Source organism: Rattus norvegicus, chromosome 13, assembly GCF_036323735.1.
Source record: "Rattus norvegicus strain BN/NHsdMcwi chromosome 13, GRCr8, whole genome shotgun sequence".
Classification (NCBI taxonomy): Eukaryota; Metazoa; Chordata; class Mammalia; order Rodentia; family Muridae; genus Rattus; species Rattus norvegicus.
Window position 1 is genome coordinate 101,137,268 of NC_086031.1, and position 20,377 is coordinate 101,157,644.

General features: G+C 42.6%; 1 protein-coding gene across 7 annotated transcripts in view; it reads right to left on the minus strand.

Moving 5' to 3' along the window:
* Nucleotides 1-147: 147 nt before the first annotated feature.
* Spata17 (spermatogenesis associated 17) overlaps nt 148-20,377 on the minus strand; it is a 178,807-nt gene continuing 158,577 nt past the window's right edge. For 5 of the 7 annotated variants that reach the window (NM_001398667.1, XM_039091499.2, XM_063272550.1 and 2 more), the window contains 2 exons: nt 3,714-3,796; nt 148-520 (listed from right to left, as the gene is read on the minus strand). In NM_001398667.1, the coding sequence (NP_001385596.1) occupies nt 3,716-3,796 (81 nt within the window). In that variant the 3' untranslated portion in view covers nt 148-520; nt 3,714-3,715. The remainder of the gene's footprint in view (nt 521-3,713; nt 3,797-20,377) is intronic. The other 2 variants (XM_006250449.5, XM_063272549.1) reach the window with 1 other exon arrangement.

Here is a 20,377-nt window from a genome sequence, read left to right on the forward strand (position 1 = left end):
CAGATGTTCTCAAAGGCATTTGTCCCAAAATAAATGAAGAAACTGAAATACCTCCACCCTCCCATAGCTATACGCCACAAACTCACATATACCTCCCTCACCACAAATACCACACACGATAAATACATCTCCCACACACAATACATATAAGCTGTAAAATAAATGTTATAGTTTATTGAATCACAGTGAATCTGGCTCACTGGTAAATACGAATAGTTTTTATACAAGCTTCTTTTGTATTTTCCTTTCATTTATAAAGTTTTATAATGAGCCCGAAATGGTTTTGATTTTTTTTCTTCTGACAGATGAGAAAGTGAGAGCAGAAGAGTGAGTTGAGGTTAGGAGGGGGAGAGAAGGAGGGGAGGGAAGGACAGAGGAAGAGAGCTGGAGCTCAGGAGCACACGGAGGTTAAAGGACTGATGTCAAGGTTGTTCCTCTCTGTGGAGCTAGAGTCTGGAGCTCTGGGCAGTGGCATCTTCCATTCATGCTCACCTCATTTCCACATTCTGTCTTCTGTTCTCTAAAACAAAGCAGCAGCACAATGGGAGGGAGAAGGCACTGTGTTAAAACATATTCTCACACTCTTAATACAAAGTGATCTCTTAGTTGAGGAAGCAAGGGTCCTGCATGGATCCCTGACATCTGTGAGTATTCTCCCTGCTCTCTGATGCCTCTGACTGCACCCAGATTAGCAATCTTGAAGACAGGTGTCACTAATAATGCTGAAAACACAGGACATGCCTCCTGTGAGCAGGTGGGTAAGTGATAAACAGAACCTTCAGTGTGAGGATAGTTTAAGAAAAGAGTTTTTGTTTTATTCTTTGCCAGATCACTATGAGTAAACTTAGGGTTACAAACTTGTACAATGCCAGCATGAATGGCCAGGTTTCATAGTTTTTCTTAGTGGGTTAAAATTTTAATTCCCAGCATGTAAAGTGTAGCTTAAATGTTTGCTTTCCGTTCTCAACTTATACAGCTCATTTTCCATACCCAGGATACTGTTTCTTCTTTACAAAGACAGTGGAAATTTCTAGTTTTCCAACCAAAGTGTCAAGTATACTTATTTTTTATTTTCAAGTTTTGAGTCATTCATATGCTGGATTCCAATAGAATGGAGGAAAATGAAAATTGCTTTTCATGCCTAAACAAATATTTAATTAAAATTCATCTGGATTCCAAATAGAAACACATTTTAGCAGAGAGACAGGCTGGTCCAAAGCCCATTCCAAAGAAGAGTGGAATATGCATCAGGACACAATGCAGGATGCCCCCGTGGATGCTGCGTGAACTCTGATGGGGTCTCATCCATAATACAAACAACAATCTTGGCTTCTGTGACAATGTCTTTCTACTCTGCCTACTAGAGAATTCCTGTCTGGTGGCATGAATGGGGCTGCAAAAATGGCCAACAGTGACAGGGCCCAGGTATTCTGATTTAGGTCAAATTGATTTGGCAACTTATCAGAAAGTGATTTGCCAGTTACAAAGGCAAATCAAAGAAATGAATAGCACTGCTAATTCACAAAATATGTAAAACATGAGATGAGTCAGCAGACCTGTCTTTAAAGTCTGCCACACATATGTCTTTGCATGTCCCTACTCTTCAGTTAGACCAATGTGAAACACTTGTCACTCTTTCTCTTAACATTCGCTATAAATAATCAAGTATTTTATCTTCAGAAAAAAATAACCATGCCTTATATTAACATGGTTAAGAAGAACTGTAATGTTCACATGTTTGTAATTGTAAAGGAGAACCATTAAACTTTAATGGAGAATTAGTTCAACACTGCCTTTATCTGATTAAATGAAAATTTAAAACTAAGTTGAAATATAAAGCAGAATCTGGGAAAAATAAGGTGAATAAAAATCTTACCAGTCTGAGATAGCTACTATTACATTTCTGCAACATATTAATGTATATATGCATATTTTACATATAAATGGGTATATAGAAATATGCTTCAATATATTTGCAGTTATGTATATACATGTGTGCATAATACATTGTTATGCAATCATATTGAACAGTGGTTTTAAATATGGCCTTCTTAAGAACACAAGGTAGGCATTTGGTCAGATCAGTGGGTAAAAATATTTTTTTAAATCAGCATAGAATTACATTGTATTTGCTCACTGAATTTGATATATACATTAATCAGCATTTAGGTTGCTTCCAATGTTGGTGTGTAGTACTTTCCTCTGAATTAAGGCATTTCATCCTGGAGGGAAACTTAAGACTCAGGAAGTTCTTAAGAAAGCTGCTTAAGAGTCAGAAAGTAAACAACTCACAAGTCTCACAGAGTCTCTGAAATCAACCAAATTCACACCCCCACCTCTGCCCCAAGGTCATGAGTAAGAACTGCTGAGGAGGGCAGACTCTGCCCACGAAGGTGTCTCCAAGTCATGTAGAGTGACCCAGGGTTGTGACTGTCATGAGTTGTCACCCATGTTGGAATGGGGTTTGGGAGATGCAGTTGCTGCTGAGGTGTCTACATCCTATAAGTAAGTCCCTAACAGTGCTCCCTAAGCAATCCCAAAACTCACTTAGCCACCAGTTGAACTTTGGTGACTTTTTTCTATCATCGGTTCTTTATCTGGCAAGAATAGATGATTGCTCATGTGTCCCAGAAACAGCACCACACAAGAAATACTTCTTCATAAAACCATTATAAACAGAATTGATAAATCTTTCAAATAAAAGTTGCGCACATATATGTGACATACTACGGGACATAGATACATACCTATTCAATGGCAATAATACTTTGAAACAGTGCTCTTACTTGGTTACACAAATATAAAATTTTTCTACTAACTAGAAATATTTTCTATTTCCTCTTAGGTATTGCTTCAGAACAGTTAAGTGGTGAGTATTGGTATCTGCCTTTAATATATTAACACTCAAATTGAAGCCTTCAAAGACACATGTGAAATAGAGGAAACACAGGACCCCACATGTTGGGAGACTTTATGTGCACTGTGCTCCTCCCCACAAACTGGTGTGTGCTCCCTTACTTGTTGGCCTGGGAGGACACCAGGCAGTTCTAATCCAGGTGATTTCTTATTTGTGACCTTCCCATTTGACTGTCTTTTATCTCATAACTGCTTAAGTTGTGCAAAAACGAAACACACACACACAGACACAGACACAGACACACACACTACTGTTTATGACCTTAGCGCATCTACAATCATTTTTAATCTAAAATACATTAGCAATAAATATAAAATTATTGAAAGCTTTTTTGGCTCTTGAATTTTAGTGGTTTTTTTTTTTTTTTTTTTTTTTTGTCTATCCTGCAAACTTTGGTAATTATCAGAGACCTTAAACTCTTTCCTATCACTCTAAATTAAGTAAAGAATTTTTAACTATAATATTTAAGAAGTCCTAAGAAACATTTTAGCTTTTGAGATACCACTAGTATTTTCAGGCACTGTGTAAATCGTTACTGTCATTTAATTAAAAGATAAAGAACACCTCAGACATTTGTTAGCTCTGCTAATGCATTTTAGTCCATTTTAGAGAAGATATTTGAAAAATAAAACCAATTGTTGAAACCATCAGATTAGAATTAAAGAAATGTATGGAATTTTACCTTACATGAATATTAACAGCATTTTAAAAGTGCCTAACAGTTAAGCCAGTCTCATTTGATTAGTAATTTATTTAGTATATATTTGGAAGTACTCAGAAAAAAACCAATGCATACCTTTATACAATTTGTCCAGCTTTCGAGTACAACTTTCCATACTTTGAGAAGAGTTCAAACGATGGCAGAACAGTCTGAAAATCCTGGGGAAAGAGCTCAGGTTAGCACAGAGACCCCAATGGTTCCTACTGGTGTCACTATCGTCCAGATTAATTTGAACTCTAAGGTAGATTTTAACAACCACCTTTCACCTGTCCTCATCATAACCCCCCGATACACACACATTTTAGATTTTCCTCAGTTTAAAGCTTTCATTAAATTTGAATTTGGTTTTTTTTTTTTTTTTTGCTTGCTTGCTTTTTTGTTTGTTTCTGGTTTTTTGTTTCGTTGTTTTGTTGTTGTTTGAGGCAAGGTGTAGCACTGGCCTAGACATCATTATGTGGGCCAGGCCAGCCTCACACATGTCAGTCTTCCTGTCTGTCTCCTGTGTACAGGGAGCACAGGCACGCAGCACCACACCCCGTGAACACACAGTTTCAATGTCTATAGGCAGCACATGCAAGCAGCTCGGGGCCGTGCCAACCCGAGGTTAAATTACAAGCTTTCAAGGAGTTTGCAACGAGATCGCCTTTGCCTTGGCTTCAGAGCATTCTGTACTTAAGTTTCTGGCAAAGTAAGCATTTGTTAACAGAACCCACAAAAAGAGGAGTGCGACGAGCCCACGTTCCCTCACTGGAGGGTGAGCAGAGCGCTCACCCTTGTTCTTTAGGATGCACATGGAGAAGGAGTTTTTTGCAAGTAGCCAGTTTCACAGCATCTGATTAAGAAATGGATGTGTTCACAAATGCAGGGCTAATGAGGCAGCTCATGCACCAGTTCTGAATACCGTGAATAAGCTGTAGAGGTTTGCTTTTCTAAGAGTCTATCAGTGAAGAAAATTTTGTCTGAAACTTTCTGGCTGAGGGAAGCCTAGGAGAAAGGCTGTCTTTGGCCTAGGTCTTGAGAAGGTCCACATTTATAAGTACATAAAAGCAAGATTCTCAGAAGAGTCTGAGGTGTGTCTGTGTCTCTGTTGCCACCCATCTGACTCTGCCCTGTAATGGTAGACTCCTGACCCTAAGTATCCGCTTTCATGACTAACCTCAGGCCCCAGAAAAATGCCTGCACTTGTCTGCCCGAGTGGCTGTGGTAGGCCCTGCTTCCGAGTGCAGAGACAATGTGTGTGCAACAGAGACTCAGATAAAAACTAATGACTTGGTCTGAATGAAATGCTTCTCAGTAAGCAGCATGTGGGTGACTGTGTAGTGAGGTCTGCTTTTCCCATGGGGCTCAGCAGCATTTCTCTGTCCAGACACAGCAGAGGCCATCTAAACCCGTGCATTGCACTATTTGCAGTGTGGCGGGCATGCTTGCCCACGGTGAGTTCCGCACACAGCTCTTCACCTAGAATCTGTAACACTTGGTGTCTGTCACACGGTCTCTTGACAAGCACCATAACCTAGAACTGTGACTGGCTGTACCCATGTAAGTGTGTACAGTGATCTCTGACCTGACTTCCAGAACAAATAGACCTGTCCCACATGACATGATAGACATCAGAAACATAGTTCTACACACAGGGAAAATGAAATCGTTAGCTTTTCTTATTCTTAGTCTATCAGATGACAGTCTTTGTTATGGAGATACAGTAACGGCCAAATGATTGGAGAGTAGAGCAAACGTGATACGGAAGTGTCTGGAGAGAGAAACGGGGGGAATCTGTTGACACCTGTTAACCCTAGGTGAGGCGGCCATACCTGGAAGGTGAGTCATTTGCTGTAATATATACCCAACTCCAGAGAAGCCATGACCTCAGGAGTAAGCGTGCAGTTTTAGGGACCGCAGCTGAGTCCGAGAGTGAGGAGACATGGGATGTTATAAAGTAGTTAATAGCAGACAAAGAAGAAAACAAACTCCACAAGCATAGTGAAGAAAAAGCCGTTGCCACGGTGGTCGGTAGTGACCGGATGCGTCAGTCATCATTTATCCAGGCATGCTCTACGCCCATAAAGGACATCGGAATGCTGAGTTGTCTAAACACTTGCTTTAAATAAAGACACAAATGGTGAAGAGCATGTGGACAGAGAAAGGCCCTGAGTGTCACATTAGCCAAGGGAGCGAGAAACCACTATATTAATTGTGGATAAAGCAGATTTCAGAGTAAGGAAAATGATCAGGATAATGAGAGCAACTGTAGAATGCTAAAGGGGTCAAGGCTCCAAGAAGACCTGTCAATCAGTACTGTCCGTGTGCCTAGAATCAGAGGGTCAGCATGCACGAGACAGAAACTGATAGAGCTGGTAAGAAGTGGATGGATTCACTATTGTACTTGGCAAATTCCACACCTCTTTATCAGTGACTGACAGATCCAGCAGGTAGAAAATCAACAAGGGTATAATTGACCTGAACAGCACTGTCAATCAACTGGATGTAATTGACATCTATAGACTTTTTTATCCACCAGCAGCCGCGTGTACACTCTTCACAGATTCATAGAGAAATACCACCAAGATAAACTATGTCCTGGACCATAAAACTAACGAATTTAAAACAGACCACACAAGCATTGTTTCAGAAAGCAGCAGACTTACACTGGGCATCAATGACAGATTCATGAAAGCCTCCAAATATCTGAGCATTAGCTAAGTGCACTCCCGAAAAGAACGCAGGTCAAAGAAAGCTGATGAGGAGACAAACCTAACCCGTGGAAATAAAGCTTATGCAGATAGCAGAATCCCCAAAGGCAGAACAGGAGCCACAGGCATGGAGGGAAGGCAAGGCCAGAGCATCTGCTTCAGGAAACTAGGAAAAGGGGAGAACTCAGAACCACACAGAAGAAAACGATCCGAGGAGAACTCAGGAAGTCAAAAATAGAAACCCAGGCTGGGGAGATGGCTCAGCAGGTGAAGTGCCGGCCACTCAAGCATGGGGGCCAGACTCTGGACCCCAAGTACACACGTAGTCCCTGTACTCTAGAGGCAGAGATGGGGATCCCCTGGGTGGATGATGCCAGCCATAAGCGGTGAGGCCCAGCTTCCTCAGTGACAAACTCTGTGACAAGAGGAGGAAACAGAAACACGCCAAGCAGTTCTGGTGTGGGGACCTTAAAACTGGGAGTTCTGTTTCCTCCATTGCACTAGAATGTTCTCTGGTTTTCTCCAATACCATTTGCCTCAGTAAAGAAAGTGCAAAGTAACGAGAGAGCGATGGCCTGTGTCTGCTTCAGACCTCCACAAGCAAGTGTGTGTGTGTGTGTGTGTGTGTGTGTGTGTGTGTACACATGCACACATACATTAATATACATACACACATGAAATAGGGAAACAGAAGCATCAAAGTCATCCACTTCCTTGAAAACATCGATAAAAGCGGGACACTGCGAACCGAGCTGAGCAAGAAAAGAAAACGCATACACCACAGCTAGGCCAGAAGGAAAGACAGACCTCAAGCTCCGAGAGGACAATATGGACAGAACAAGGAAGTTACAGTCGGAAACTAGACAATAGGCAAAATCGGCCAATGCTGAGAGACACTGCTGAAACTCTGCTAGGGTGAGCAGATGATCGGAACAGCCTGTATCTATCCAAAAACGGAAACATGACATCACTCTTCCCTTTGGCCTCAACGGTGTCTCATTAACTGACTAGTGGGGTGCTAGGCCTCTCGACTTCATCGTGGAGATGAACAGGACAGCACAAGGCTCTCAGCTTTGTGTTCTCTCCCCTCTCCACCAGTGGTCAAAGTCTGCTAGAAGTCACGTATTCTGTCCTCTCAAGTGCACACTAAAGTAACCCACTGGTTCTCTGACAAGTTTAGAGCAATGTGGTACAGTAGACTTTGATCACCACTCCCTGTCATGCTATTTTAAACAAGCACCCTGAACTTACATAAACACATGCGTCCATGTGTACAGATAAGATTAAGAATGACTGCAGTCAGAAGTTCTGGCTTTCTTTCCTTCAGTCCTGGTATGCTCTTGTGTTCTTAGTTTGACTTCTGTTAGTTATAGAGTTCCCCTCCACATGCATCCAGCTAGCATCTGAGTACAGTGTTCTGTCCAACCATTGGTACTAGGACTTAGTCCTGCCCAGGGCCAGACAATAGACGAACATTTACAGTTATATGGATGAACACGAGTTGCCTACTATATACTGCAGAAGAAAAATCTTTCCAAAAGCCTTTCCCACCTCTGTCTCCTTTTCTGTTTTCCAGTCCCCCACAACCTTAGCTAGTTTCTAACTGCAGCTTTTGTCTGAGAAAACCTCTGGTCCCGATTTCCAGTACCATTCAAAGTGCTTCTGACACACTAAAACAGCCACCCCGCCATGAGAATCGATTTACTCCTGAGTTCAAGAAGCCACCTGCATGATGCTCTTATGGGGTGAGGTTAAACAGGGGCTGGGGGCTGATTTTCTGAAAAACAGTCTCATCAAGAAAAACACTGGGCAGAGTGATTCTACATCCTGCCGTAGCTGCTGCTCGACAGAGCAGACAGCTTTGCTATTAGGATGCCCAGCCAAACACAAGTCACCCATGGCCACAATGAGCTCCTTGGGACAACTGTTTGGAGGTGAATGGCTCTCTCAACTGGAAAGTAGCCCAAGTCCATTTTAAACCCAAGTCAAAATGACAGAGTGAATTTCCTGGGCCGCTCACCCCACAGTGTAGGAGTTCGAGGTCAGCAGCTGTTACGTTTATCTAGTTATGTAAGGCTTTCCAGCAGACAGTCACAGCTAAGCAGTAACAACACGTACCCATGCCCCTCAGTGAAACACCACTGCTGTACCATGGATAGAGCCCTGAGAGAACGGTAAAATCATGGGTCAGCTTAAATTATTTTAATGTAGTCAGCAGAGATTTTTCTCTTAGAACTAAAAAAACCAAGGTAGATGATAAGAGATGTTTACCTGAATATTAAATGCTATTTTAGTGAATGAGACCCCAAAAGCTCTTGCCAGCTAGTCCTCCGGGTTTTCTCTGCTTTTCAAGTGGGGGTTAATGGGGTGCTTGTAAAGAGTGCCTGGCATTTTTTCCCCATGCAAACTGAACCTAAATAAGCCTTCTAAAAGTGTTCCGAGTTACTGTCAGCTAACTTTACAAATCACTCGTCTTGGAAGCCACATGGCTGAGAAATATATTATTAAATTCCTACTGGTTTTGGTGTAGGTGGCATTGCTGATATATGCATCACAATGACCCACTCTGTGGCCCACTCTGCAGGGACACCAAGGCTGCTCTGTCAGAAGTCTGCAGCCTGTCATCTGTGCATGCACGGGTGTGGATGGGTGATGCTCCTATCTGAGAGGCCAGAGCCTCCCCACCCCCAGCCCCCAGTCACTCCTCTTGCTGAACATGCGTCCTATGAAGAGCTGGAAGGTTGGAGTGCACATGAAGAGCACCTGGGATTCCTCACACTGAGGTGTACTTCCCATGAGCCTTGTTTGTCTAGAACTCTGTTATCCAGCCTGGCCTCACACCGCAGATCCTGTTGCCTGCTTTACAAATGCCGGGGTTGTGACTGTGCTCCAGGCTAGGCCACTCTGTTCCTCTACCCCACAAGCATCCAAACAGAAAGGGCCTACACTCCTGAGAGACAGATGGGTGTCCGGTCTCCTCACAGTTGGCCACCTAAAACATTCCTGGTTTCAGAGCTTGCCTGCTTAGTTCTCACTGTTGGCTCCCTAGTGTATGCACAGTCTTGGCTATAAATGTGCACACAGGCACTGAAGCCAGAGTGTGAATCGGCACATAAGCCGTGGGGATTCTTCTTGACAAGTCTATTGTACTATGGGGTACATATCCCATAATAAAAGGAGTACACGATATAACAATATGTCAGAAGAAATAGATGCACATACAGAAATAGATGTGTGCACAGAAATAAAGGCATAGATATTAATTTCACTGCAAATAAAACAAAATAAGACATCCAACCAGACACTATGCTGTAGTTAGGGAGGTCCATGGCCTGCTCATTGGTTTTCATCACACAACTAATGACGTCATGGCAGGCAGTTCCGGCAACATCACCTGTGTACACAAAGACGAGACAACAGGAGGAATGTTGGAGGAGACTGGCACTTAAGGGAGCGTGTGGTGCGCACATGGCTAATCGACTGGAAAATGTAAAGATGCTCAGAGCTAGTATCAGGTTGGCGCCACGGGAACGGATTACAATGGGAATAACAACAGACACCAACAGTATAACATTCCAAAATGTGTGTCTTGGTAAAAGGAAACCCAAGTGCTTCTGTGTAGGGAGGCTCCCTAAGGATGATCTCATTGAAGGGAGGAACTGCTGAAAGCCAGGTGACAATTTATTCATAGTTGTATTCTCTGGATTTAACTTAACACAGTTGATAGGCACAGAGTGGGCTTGGTAAATTCTTGGCTGAAGACATGGTTGAAAAAAGGCACACATGGGCTTGGCCCTGCATCCCTTTGTGGTCAACACACCTTCAAGTCTGTCTGTCTTTCAGCCTGCCTCTCTAGAAATGTCATCAGAATCCTAGTGTCAGCTCACACATGACTGAAGCCTTTAGGATCCCAGCAAGCAGATATGGCCGTGTATCACTTCACAGCTACAAGCCAAGTTTCAAAGTACTTGTAAAATATTAACCAAGAGCGTTCGGTCCACTAGCAAGAAGGAAGTATCAAACAGTATATCAGAGTTGCACAACCAGGGCCTTTATCCGTCTTGTCTGTCTTCTAGTGCCATCGCAGTCCTGAATACATTATGCATATGAAGTAATACATAAATAAATCTTAACTCAATAGAAATGCAAGCCTTTTAAGTGTGACTCTATTTTGTCAGAAAGTGGGTTCAATGCCGTTAACGAAGACTTCATAAGAACGGAGGAGCTGTTACAGGGACCCCTGACCGGCACCGCTGTTACTGCTCACTTGTTACCCACAATCCAGTGCTCGCCGTACTTGCATGAGCATGGGCGGGGTCAGGACTCTCATTCTAGGCAGAGTGCTTAGATGTCTGTGTGCTCTGAATCACAGGAAAGGGGCTCAGAAGCAAGACCACTCACTCATTATGGTTCCTCACAGACAATAGAACCCCATTTGTCTACCAGTAGTGCCAGAGACATAAATGTTATAGAGAAGCTAAGAAAACAATGAACACATGGATCCTTGTGTGTTTCCCTCTGCTTTAAAAAATTATACACCATTGCCAAGCTCATTTCTACAGTTACCTTTCTCTTATAGATCCTGAATGTCAGAGCGGACAGTGCCCATGGGTGTTTAGATCTACAGTTTAGTATTTGGTGTTCATGGTGACCTTAGAAAAGAGAGCTTCCACAGATGATGAGAAGAAAGAGTTTACAGTTAGGTCAGTTCTGTCAGGACAAATCAATGTGCATGAACTTGTAGCTTCCAACACTATATGGCAGACTCTAGGCCACCATGATGGGAAAGAGTCAACGCATGAGAATATGAACAAGTAAGATGACGTAATAACTTAAAGTGTGCACAGAGATCTTAACCAAATCTTCACAGGCGATAGAGAGCCAGGTACAGGACATTCCCTCACCCACAATGCTTCGGACTGACGTGCTTGGGATTCTTTCCAGTGGGAATGGATTTTGGAATAATTACATATATGTACCTCAGTATATGTTGGCGATGGGTCCAAATCCAAATAGGAAAGTTGTTTATGTTTCACAAGCACAGCACGAACTTAGTGGAAGGTAATTTTATCAACTACTTAAATGGTCCTGAGCACTAGAGAGTCTCACGGCAAGGCTCTTTCCACTTCAGTCCACTTCTAACAAAAAGAGTTTCAGATTTTGGGTTTTCAGGTCAGGAAATAATTATGTACATTAGAATTTGAAATTTAGTTTGAAAAGGAATAATTTTGAAGTCAGGACCATTTCTCTGAGGTAGGAACGGGCTAATGTGTGAGTAGAACCTTGATGAGCATTGTGTACAATTCCCATGTCCAATTGCCAGATCTCCAATCCCACCACTGCTCAAACACGACCACATTTGCTATTTTGGTTTCTTAATGCTCGTTCTAAAAACTGATTTCAAATATTCATTTACTTATTTATAGTCTTTTAAACTAAGTATTAATCAAGTGCCTTGGCAGGAAGAATATAGTAATGATTAAGTTAGACAAAATTTCCTGTCTCCATGGAATGAAAATTTCTAGAAACAGGAGACAGGTAAGAAGCAGACATGGGACAGAGATGGGAGACAGATGGGTGGGACTGGAAAAGCGCCTGTGATTTCCACCTAGGTGTCAGGGAGGCTACCTGAAGACACATCTGCCCAACCCTGAAATACAGAAGTGCCATTCTGAAGCACAACCACACCATAAAGTCTGTCACTACAACACTCATGTCCTATCAAATGACCAAAATCAAAGTACCTCCAAAAGATGGTAGAAAATTTTGGGGAGCTAAAAATTTTGAACTGGAAGTTGTTAACGCCTTTGACATTAGCAATGCAGAATGCTGGTCAGTGTGCAGCCATAAGATTAGCTGCCTCTTTCTTTAGAGCTGGCACCGGGCTAGGGGTGCCCTGGCCTTACAAGCTTACAGAGCTCTCCCGACTCATGCCACTCCTCTCACAGCCAAGTCGGTTCCATATGCTGCCAGCATCTAGCACACCACTATGAAGAGATGGCAACAGCTCAGAGGTGAATGAGCGCCAGCACCGTTCTGAGTGCTCTTGGGGTTGTTATACCTCTGAGCAGCACTGTCCCTGGGAGAAATGGAGATGACTGCTGATAATGGTTATTTCTTTCCTTCACCGAGTGCTTAAAAGGTGTCTGATGTCAGAAAGAAATTAGTTTGGAAGAAATCAAATAGAAAGATTAGGTGTTGTGTGGGCAGCTGAGAATTTGCACACATGTCTGTCTGTCTGTCTGTCTGTCTGTATGTATGTATGTATGTAATATATACAGGCACATCTGCCTATGGACACGCGAGGCGGAGGAAAACATCATTAGAAAGTGCTTTCTATTGTTCCCAGCCTACCTCATTTCCTTGCAACACAAAATGTCTTGCTGAATCTGGAGCCCCCTGTTTTCAGCTATGTGGTAGCCAGCAAGCCACAAAGATCCTCTTGTCTCTGTTTGCACCTCCCATGGCAGGGTTACAAGTAGTCACAGTCAAGCCTGGCTTTTTTATAAATAAAAACCAAAACAATAGATAGATAGATAGATAGATAGATAGATAGATAGATAGATAGATACATACATACATACATACATACAAACGTACATACATACATACATACATACATACATACATACATACATACATACAAACGTACATACATACATAAGGTAGAAGCCATCTTCCCAGCCCAGGCACTTTTAAGAGCAATAGGTGACTTCCATCAGGATTGGGTTTTCTTTCTATGGCTATGGGTACTGGTGGGAGAAGTGGCCCTCTTCATAGAGAGCACATTTTTCTCCCATTTATCTGGACACTGTTCAGGACTGGGATTTGTGTATTATTATTTCATGGTTAGCTGGAAGGCGGGCCTTATGCATAGCATATCACATGCATTTTCTAATTACCTTCTGAAAAGGCAAACATCCTGGAAACAATAAACTGGCTAATTTAAAAGGCAAAGCTAACTAAAAGGAAGGGCAATTTTCTGTGTATTTTAACGGCTTTACATGTGCAAATCTCCCCCTTGGAATCAACTAGTCATCAGATCTTAAAAGAAAAAGCAATCCTGCCCTGCTTCATAAAAGCAGTTCATCTCCTTCTGCACACATCTTCATCAAAAAGCGTGTTTCACTTGTTGCTTTGAGTCTATGCTGTGAGAACCCGTGTGATAATGTTCGGTATAAAAATCAGGAAATTAGTCTCACTGCGGGAGTCTGCTAAGGACACGGTTTTAATCTTATCCTTGAAGCACTGGCAGAAAACATATTAATTGTGGTTTAATTTATGCAACAAATATTTCATTTTAATTATGCTTCATTTTGTCAAGCTATAAAAATGTCAACAGTTCTGACAGTGTTTTTCTTACAAGTTTTTTTTTCAAATGAAAGAATTAAAATCAAGTACTGTTTCTGAAAGAGTTCGTGAAAGATTTCTAATTACTGCTTGTGTTTTTGAAAAATTGCCAGTCTAGTAACCCCAAAATAACATCTGGGAGTGTGTGAACTTGAAGCTTTATTATTCAATATTTATAATTCTTAATAATATACTTGTATCATTAATATAATAGAATTCCCACTGCAAAGTTTTTTTTAATAATTACAGCATGTATCAATAACTGTCATTACTGTGAATGTTCTTTCTGCTTTTGATCTTTTCTCTCAGGGAAGGTAGGAAGTGGGAAAGTGAGTTGATTGCAGCTGAGACAGGGCACTGAGGAACAGTATTTACCATTAGCAGAATTGCAAGGCAGCACGCCAAACCACACAAGCTGACAGTGATGTTAATTGTAGGTAGCAAATCTTTGTTATGCCCTCAGTAGGTGCGGATCCACCCAAACATTACACCCTACAGAAAATGCCAGTTCCTTCAGGAAAGTCCGTCTTTAGAAATACATTATATTTCCCTGCACTGAAGACGTATTGCAAATCTTCACACCTTTCTCATGTTCTTTTATGCTTCTTGTTCTAAGTCACAGCAATTCCCCTTGGAGTCTGATCTCACCTAGGGAATGGCAAGGTTCCTGAGTTAGATCTCGGCCTCTGTCCATTAGTCTTCATTGGCTAGATTCAAATGTGTGTGCACAGGAAAGCCAGTGGGAGCAAAGCCTATAAGGGATTATTACACTTTTAGAACCAACATTATCATTTCGTTTTCTGCGAAAAAAATGAGCCTTGTGTACTGAAGTTTCACCATGGCAGAGCAGCGAAGCTTTCGTCCTGTTCATCCTCTCGGGAATGCCTACACTCAAGGATGGAGAATTGGGTACCCTCTGGTAAATTACACCTGTCCGGAATCTAGAAGGTAGTAGGGACTTCAAGTTACTACTGACGGTGGGCAGAGCTAGGGCAGAAGGGTTACAGCTAAGATCTACTCTTCCTCTCTATGCCCAGAAACTTGAGCCACTGACACCTTCAGGTAGGTTGGACAGCAGAATAAGGAACAGGATCTGCCAGAAACTGTATGTGAGGGACACAGAACCCAAGTTCCCTAGCTCCCCCTCTGCCCTCTCCTCAGAAACAACCCTTCTTCCTCTGCCCTAGCTTCAGGGGTGGGGCAGTTTTGGAGGACAGAGCAGGGAGGACTGGAAGCCCCCAGATGCCAGCAGGCAAGGGTCAGGTCATATGATGGCACCCCCTTATTTTGAGATGTTCAGCACTTTGTCATCTACCCATAGTCTGAAAATGAATGAAAAATTACAGACACATCTAATATGTTTTAAATAAATTTTATTCTCATGTGTTGCTATAATGGTTCTACGTTAGCATTGCTAGTTGTTAATCTTGTAACTGTGCCTAATTTACTGTGTGCATTTGTGCCTGCATATATGTAAGATCTGTGCAGGTGCCTGCAGCGACCACAGGGTGGTCTGAACCCAAAGACCTGGAGTTCCAGGCCATTGTGAGCTGGGGCTGGACCTGGGTTCTTTGTAAGAGCAGCGACTACTGTTTACCACTGAGACACTGGTTGCCCCTGGTTTTTCAATTCAACCTTACAAAAACAAACACTTGGATATATCCCTTTGACCTCAAACTCACAGCACCTGAGGCACAACCAGCTCTGGGCTCTGATAGGAAAGATTCCTCTTAAGTTCATTGGTCTGCTACCTAAGGGCAGGTTGCCAACGAAAGAGTACAATTTCTCCTGGTTCTCCCTGGAATCCTGTGAAGCCGAGAAGATTCCTGTCGTATCGCAGAGGAAGAGAGTAAGAATCGCGCGCCACCCCAGGATTTGTCCCAGTACACTGTCTTCTTTGTCCAATCACATTCCCAAAGAAATCATTCACCATGGCTCTGAAATTGTCTGTATGCCTGACTCCTCTCTGCCCTGTGAAGAGTTAAGCCTCAAGCATCTGGCCTACCCTTGAGTGTCATATTCTGTCGCAGGCATAGAACCACGTCTGCACACCATCTTGTCACCTGTTGCTAAGTTTTCAGCAGTGTCAGTTCCCAGACTTTTTTGAACTATTCCTTATATGGATAAAGGAAACCATGATATATATAAGGTTCAGAGCTATCCAAAGTTTCAAGCACATACTGGGGGTGGGGTGGGGGACGTCACATGAAAGAATATGTCTGGGTGTGAAGAAAATCTACTCTGCTCCCAGTTAAACTAGACACAAAACCAGCTGTAACTTCCTTGTAGCTACCCAGATATGTGTGCGTGAGTATATAACTGCCCACCCGGTCCTTCTAAATGCGTTCAACCTTCCTCCCGCAGAAACACAGGGGCCCTCACTATTCCAGTACAGCAGTTCTCACTCTGTTGAGATCAAGTCTGTCTTTTCCTCTGCCTTATCTTTCTTACATCTGGTGCTGAAAACACGATCCTTTTAGCATTCTCTGGTGAGAAGGCCTCCTTCCCACCTCCCAGGTCATTCCATAGGCACCAGACTCCTGTTAAGCTCACTATATAGGCTAGTCATGCACTACTTCAGCCTGAGACCTCCGGTCTTTTGTGGACCGAGTGAGTGCGTCTGTGAGTAGCTCAGGTCCTGAGGATGGAACTTGGGTCCTTGAGACTTTATTGGTGGCTGTGCAAGCCCAGCTTGGCCTTGATCTTTTGCCTTTCTCCAGTTCTGCCCCATCACTGTCCTCTGACTTCTTCTTCCCAGACTCTCTGATCTCCAGTCATGGAGGTCTTTTGCCATCTGATTCCGCAGGTTGAGCAGACAGCTCAGGCTGCGGACAAACGGTTCTTTAAGGCTAGGGCCTATTGCCCAGTACGGCCTGACTCAATTCTTCATGGCCTGATGCTTTTACCCAACAGTGTGAAACTCTACTCTGGATAACTAGACCTAATGTGCTGAAGGTTGAGTAGAAGTTCTTGTGCTGAATGTTGAGAACCACATCGTACTTCCAGTTTGCACGCCTGCTCAAATACTGCTGTATGCTCAGAATAAGATTAGATAAGACTCCATTGAGGAAATGAGTAGCTTCAGGCCTCTAGAGGCCTTCACAGTCACCTCAACAGTACAGACTGGCCTTCACAGTCACCCCCACAGAACACACTGCTCTCAACAGACAGCACTCCCAGAGTATGCACTGGCCCTTTACAGCTACGCCCACAGTACAGGCTGCCCTTCCCAGACAGGCACCTCCACTGTAAAATCTTCCCCAGCAAGCCCTGACTGTGGAGGTCATGATTTCAGGTGTGGTTTGTGAAAGAATAAAGATTTTAAACTATCCCCCACTGACCCTGCTGTGAGGACAAGTGCACCTCACAGAAAAGAATAAAATAACATATTTTGGGGATGTAGCCTGGCTATAGCCACCACAAACCATCTGGCCTCGATAAGGCCTGACTCAACAGTCCTGAGAAAAACGAGAATTAGGGTCAGCTTGCCCCAGAAGGAGGGTGGCCTAGAGTTGAACTGAGCCCAAGTTACAAACCAATGAAATTGCTTTGTGTGACTGTTGCCAACTACCTATGTAATTTTCCCTACAAATCCCTTCCCCTAATTGGGCTCGGGGTCGACTCCTCTGTCTCTTGTGTGAGATACGCGTCGTCCCCAGAGCTCTGGTTCCCCAAATACACCTCTTGTTTATTACATCAAGACTGGTTTCTCGTGAGTTCTTGGGGGTTGCGTTGTCTCGAGATTTGAGTGGGGGTCTTCCCCATCCCGGTGGTCTTTCAGTTTGCACCTTAGTACTAAGTGAGTAAAAACAGGAAAGATAAGCCATTGGCTACAAAAACCCCAATTAAAATGTAGATAAGAAAAAACATTAGCAATAAACAAAACATTTAGATGAATTTGAGGCTAGAAGGAAGTACCATTGAACATTTAAAATTAATATCCTAAGACATAAAATGACAATTGCTTCTATTAAATAAGTACAGGCTGCCAGTTACAGAGAAAGAAATCTTAGTGAAATGACAGCATGCAAACTGAAAACGGCTTCATGGAAAAGCTCGGATTCCACAGCGCGGAGCCTCTTACAAAGTCAAAAGAACAGACAGTGAAAAGCGGCAAGACCACACAGCTAAAGAGCTCCGTCTGCAACTATGGTAGCTCTAGAAAAGCTATTACAGTTGGCCTGGAAGAGAAACGGAACACAATTTGGAAAGTAAAATTCCTCCAAGTCAGAGTGACAGACCGCAAACACTTACAGTGGAATTGAAACGACGTCCAACTGCAAGTTCCATGTCTGTTTGCTGCAAGATGATATTCTCAGACACCGAGACTGTCTTACCAGGCTGTAAGAAGCCATGGGAAAGGACAAGGCACATGGAGAAATGATGCTAATGCAAGGAAGGCAGACTAACTCCAGAAAAGAAGACAGGGAAACTGCGGAGCGTTCTTGCTGTAACAGGAAACAGTACCACATGGGAAGGCAGTGGAGAGCGCCAGTACTCATTCAGTCACGACACATGACTAAACGTAGGAAACCTAAAGACGGTGGTTTACAAAACATAAATTCTTATTTCCCACATGGAAAGTACAAGCCAAGTGATAACATCTAACTTAGGTAGAAGACAGCGCTATGCAGCCCGCTGGTGTCTAGGAGGCCTGGGCAAGCCCAGTTGTGGGTGAAGATGGTTTGTGCCCTGTGTATTCAGATGCTGAATGCTGTGCTCAGATTGGGTTGAAGTCTGGACATTAGCATTGTCATGATATTTAGAGCATCCCCGTCTCAGTGATGTATGTGTAAAGACTGTTTTCTATCCCCTCTGATACCACCGTGACGACACACATGGACCAGAGAGAGCCAAGGCAAGACTCAGAGGCAGGTAAAAGATCTCATGGCTGGAAAGAAGACAGCCATGGAAGGTTAGAAGGCTCAGAACCTGCCCAGCTTAGTGTTTATAGCCTATGAATAAACATGCTGGGTCTCATGTCATACTCAGGAGCTGACATGGTCCAGAAGTGTAGAGATGCCCCGCTGTTATTCAGGAATAAGGGGATGGCAAACCAACCCCCAAAATTACTTTTACAGACTAGAGGCAAGAGAGTAAGGGCTATGTCACATTAGCAATGTTACCCTTTGCCAGGATTAAAGTGCAAATAATAAATACTCCAATAAACCATTTACTGTTCTTAGAATCAAATTTCATCTTAATTGTTCACTTTTTATCAAACTACAAGTATCTTAGGAAAAAATCATTTACACAGAATAATCATGCTAATTCTCATGTATATGTGTGTGTGTGTGTGTGTGTGTGTGTGTGTGTGTGTGTGTGTGTAGATATATAATCATGACTTCTTTCTGAGCATGGTAGTAATGTTTTCTGTAAGTAGACAGATATTAGACAAATTAGAATGCAGATAAGAATGTCAGCATAAATGAATGCACTATTTTATAATGCCAACTCTCTCTGCATGCTTTGAAGAAACTATATGCACATTTACTGGTTTATATACAACATTTAGTGTCTATATTTGAACCAAAATTATTAAAGATCTATTCTTTGGACTAGTGTCCTTTTCTCTGACTAAATCAAATTAAGAGGACAATGGTAATCTTTTCATACTTGGGTGCCCTTGAACTTTACAGAGTTTGAACTAAAAGCACATGTAGGTAGAACACCTTGGTATTAAACATGAAAGACGTTTACTTGCTATGTCAAAGCACAATCTACTGAACAATAAGTAAATGAAAGACTGTCAAATATAAAAAACATTGACTTCTGAGGTATGTTAGAATTTAATATAAATATTTAGTCCATTGGTGTGACTTAATCATTTTTGAATATAGCATTTACATATAGAGAATATATAAAAATGGAGCACTTTAGGTCATTGTCATCCTTTAGAATTGTGTTGTCAGGACCTCACAAGGGACAGTTGAGTTCAGCTGCGTACGTGTTGTCTCGACTCAGACAATGCACACATACACTAAGTGCAGATCTATGCTTTCTTTGGTCTTCTGTTTTTCAAGTAGGAATTTATCAGAAATTCCAGGTGTTGGTCCACACATCTGAACACAGCATTGTTCAAGTGGAAACAGCAGGACTCTGAACTCAAGACCAGCCTGAGCTACATACAATAAAGAAGACTAATTTCCTGGAGACATTTGAAAACTGTCCTCACACGGCTTACCTGATGCTTGGTTTTAGTCACAGTCTCACAATATAGCCCTGCCTGACCAGGACCTGCTTTGTAACTTTGCTCTGCCCTCTTGCTGGGCCTCCTGAGAGCCAGGCTTACTGGTCTGTGTCTTTGTTTGATTCACACCGTGCCTTGAATTGTGACTTTGAAGCTAACTTATGAATATGGCATGGTCTTAGTGAATTAGCTGTGAGCAAGGCAGGTCCCTTACAGATATGTATGAGATGCTGGCTTGATAAGGAGGCTACCCCTCTTGTATCACCAGGTAAACCACTTTCCATAGCAAGGCCATCTTTATAAAGACCTAAACATGATGCAGATGATAAGACATCAAGGTCAGAAGCCAGTGTCCTGCTGTATCTGGACAGGAAAAGCAGACATGGTCTGTAGTGCTCCTAGCAGTCCTTAGACCCATTACAAATGTGGGATGATGTGAATTACTCAGAGGGCTACAAACACGTCAAAACCTTCCAGAAGTTCTCCATCTTATTTAAGAAAGAAAAAGT